This window comes from Chinchilla lanigera, unplaced genomic scaffold (assembly GCF_000276665.1).
Source record: "Chinchilla lanigera isolate Chin_1 unplaced genomic scaffold, ChiLan1.0 scaffold00002, whole genome shotgun sequence".
Classification (NCBI taxonomy): Eukaryota; Metazoa; Chordata; class Mammalia; order Rodentia; family Chinchillidae; genus Chinchilla; species Chinchilla lanigera.
In genome coordinates this window covers 309,440-312,684 of record NW_004955403.1, presented here as the reverse complement: position 1 = coordinate 312,684, position 3,245 = coordinate 309,440, and the positions used below count along the sequence as shown (strand labels likewise).

At 49.8% G+C, this 3,245-nt stretch overlaps 1 protein-coding gene across 3 annotated transcripts in view; it reads right to left on the bottom strand.

The window, feature by feature from the left end:
- Als2cr12 (amyotrophic lateral sclerosis 2 (juvenile) chromosome region, candidate 12) overlaps positions 1 to 3,245 on the bottom strand; it is a 56,402-nt gene that overhangs the window by 8,686 nt on the left and 44,471 nt on the right. For 2 of the 3 annotated variants that reach the window (XM_005373202.2, XM_013511720.1), the window contains 2 exons: positions 2,145 to 2,234; positions 1,929 to 2,038 (listed from right to left, as the gene is read on the bottom strand). In XM_005373202.2, coding sequence (XP_005373259.1) covers positions 1,929 to 2,038; positions 2,145 to 2,234 — 200 coding nt within the window. Of the gene's footprint in view, positions 1 to 1,211; positions 1,493 to 1,928; positions 2,039 to 2,144; positions 2,235 to 3,245 lie in introns of those variants that run through there. The other variant, XM_013511724.1, reaches the window with a different exon arrangement.

Genomic DNA, 3,245 nt, shown 5'->3' with positions numbered 1-3,245 from the left:
CTGTCAGTCAGTGGTGTTGCCTGTCAGTCAGTGGTGGTGTCTGTCAGTGGTGGTGTCTGCACCAGGGCCATGTGCATTCCAGAGGCTTGTGCCTCTGTGTCTTCTGCACACTCTGAGCCACTCAGTCTGCAGCTAGCTCTGTGGGCTCATGAGATCCCCCACTTGCTCCAGACACCCTTTGTCTGAATCCATCATGTGAGTGCGCAGGGAAAGCAAAGCTCCCCCAAGCTCTGTGCTGAACGTAAGCACCAAGAAGGGCCATGTGGCCCAGTGCTTTGACCCGGCTCTCGGAACCAGATGGCCTGGCCTGGCTTCTCAGGCCTCTCACAGCAGAGGGCAGGCAGTGCTGTCAACCACACTGCCTCCTCAGCCGGAACTCTGTGGCTTGAGCTTCTCAGAGCTCCGTGCCAAGCCTGCCCCCACTCCACGATGGTTTTTTTATTTCTTCAGAGTAGGAAAATTTACTGGGGAATAGGAATAGCTCCTGAGAGACAGGAGGAGTCCCGCAGGGGCTGCCCTCTGCCACTGTTTATGCAGCTGTCTCCCATTCCATCCCTGCGGTAAGGTGACCCTAGAGACTCTGACTATGGTTGGGCTGTGACTTCTCATTCTAAAGTAGCTCAGTCTTAAACCGTAGACCCCACCTCAAGTGGCTCCTGCTGATGACCACTGAATGTAGTGGGCACTGCGGTGGATTTCTTTCCCACTTACAGTAAAACCCACGCTGGCTTTGCTGCTCGAGATGACCGTGAGCTTGTCCTGGGCCCAGCGCTGCTGACCCGTTACCTGCGGGGCTGCCGGCCCTGCCCAGGCTCACCTTACTCTGCAGTGTCAGGAGCAGGGGCAGCATTCCAAACTGCTGCTTTCCTTTTCTCTATGGCGGTTGGCTTTCCTGCTGGACTTTTCTTGATTTCTGGGGTTCTCTCTCCTCACTAAGTAATTATTTCCAGATGTTTGGATTCCAGGCCCCAGAGAGGCTGTGGGCTGCTGTTTGCTTCTAGTCTGCCATCTGGTCCTCTTATCCCTTCTTATGGCAATATGATGTCATGTATGTATAGAACACACTTCCTCATCCGTCCATCTATTGACGGGCACTAGGCTGATCCCAGCGCTTAGTCATGTGAAGTGGCCATCGTAAGCGTGGGTATGCAGGTGTCTCTACAGAATTCTGACTTTAAGTCTTTTGAGACTATTCCAAGGAGTGGAGGAGCTGCATGAAATCGTATCTCTATTTTTACTTTTATGAAGAAACTCAATACTGATTTACATAGTGACTGTACTACTTTACATTCCCCATGAGGGATTTTCTACTGAATCAATTCAATGAATAGGTTTCCTTTAGTACAGTATGGCCCAATTTTCCCTTGGATGATTTCAGATATATCTTCAGGTAACAGTACATCTGAGGTTGATTTCACATAGGAGCCAGAAGCAGCTGCATCTAAGGGTAAATCATTAACGTGGAAAGTACCAAACCCTCAGGAAAGTCGACCTAAAAAACATTCAGACACAGATTTAAATAATCTCAGAAATTACAGGTGAACTTCCTGTGTCATTTTGTTTTTTGAACTGTTTCACTATGCAGTTCAGGCTGGCCTTGAGCTCACTACATAGCCCAGTGGTGGCCTTGAACTTGCAGTGATCCTCCTGCCTCAGCCTCCTGAATGCTGAGATTACAGGTGTGTGCCACCATTCCTGGTCTCTTGCGTCATTTTGAAAAAAAAAAAAAAAAGAACAGCAATGCAAGTAAGGGAGGGAAGCCTAGACACCATCCCTCAAGTGAATGGTGCCACCTTGCTGGAAACTTGTGGCCAGCTCAAAGTGACTGACTCCCCCGAAGAGCAGCTGGTTTGTCCTCTGAACCCACTCCTCACGCAAGCGCCCTCCCACCCCTGGAGCCACTCCACCATCAGCAGCAGCGTCCACACCTTAGGTGACTGTTTTCTTCTGTGAGATTCTGAATGGTGTACTTGTACTTTTCTTCAACTTCGGCAAGCTTGTTCTGCAGCACTTTTTCTAGGTTTCCCACTGCAGCTTTCTGAAAGACATATAGTTTGGTGGCTGCCCTCCCTGAGACACGCAGGCAGTTACCAGATAGCACGGCGAGACACTCCCACCCCCAGCCAACCAGCGTCGGCACTCACCTCTTTCTGGAGCTCCAGCTGGGTTTGGTAGAGGTTTGTGTTGAGTGACTCTAGAATAAGGGCTTGTGCATGCAACTCTTCCTCTATGATCTGCACAAAAGAAATGTTCAGGACATTTTGCAGACAGCTGCCTGCTTATTCTCTTCTCCAGGACACCCGGACGAGAATGCCGTGCACCAGCTTAGCCGTGCACCAGCTTAGCCGCGCCTTTCCCTGTGCCTGCTCCAGACCACCAGCCTCGGTGCCCTCGCTGTCCTGCCCACAGGCTCCTCCCCTCTGGCTCAGCCAGCGCTGCAGCACCACTGCTCCAGAGCACTGTGGATGTGCCGTGGCCGTTCATCCGCTAGAAATTCCTGGGACACACGCGCACACACGTACATAAAAAGTGGTTTTCAGAGCTTGGGAGGGGGGTGAGGGGTGACGAGGTGAATGGAGCAGAGGGCACTTTAGGGCGGTGAAACTCTCCTGGGACACAGAATGGTGGGTGAGATGGCAGCTGAGGCAGAGCTCATGGGCCACAGCACAGAACGGTGACCATGAATGGGAACTGTGGACTGTAGTCCATAATAGCGCGTCAGCATTTGCTGTCAGCTGTACTAACGCCTCACCCTACAGGGTCATATAATATAACCTCATGCAAGATGTCCCTAACGGGAAGCTCTGGGGAGGTAGTGTAGGGAGTGATACAGGGACTGTCCATACCTTCTGCCCTAATTTTTCTGCAAACTTAAAACTGCTCTAAAATAACCTATCAGTAAACAAACAAAATACCACTAAAGAATGAGTAGAAGCCGGGCACAGAGGGGCTACTCTTCTTGCTACTCAAGAGGTGCATGAAGGAGGATCGCAAGTTTGAGTACCACTTGGGCAAACTTGGGAGACCCTTTCAAACTAAAAAGGGCTGGGACACAGCTCAGTGGTAAAGTGTTTGCCTAGGATGTAAGAGGCCCTGGATGTAATCCTCAGCAAAAGAAAAAGGAGAAAGAAGGAAAGAAAGAAAGAAAGAAGAAAGAAAGAAAGAAAGAAAGAAAGAAAGAAAGAAAGAAAGAAAGAAAGAAAGAAGAAAGAAAAGAAAAGAAAAGAAAAGAAAAGAAAAGAAAA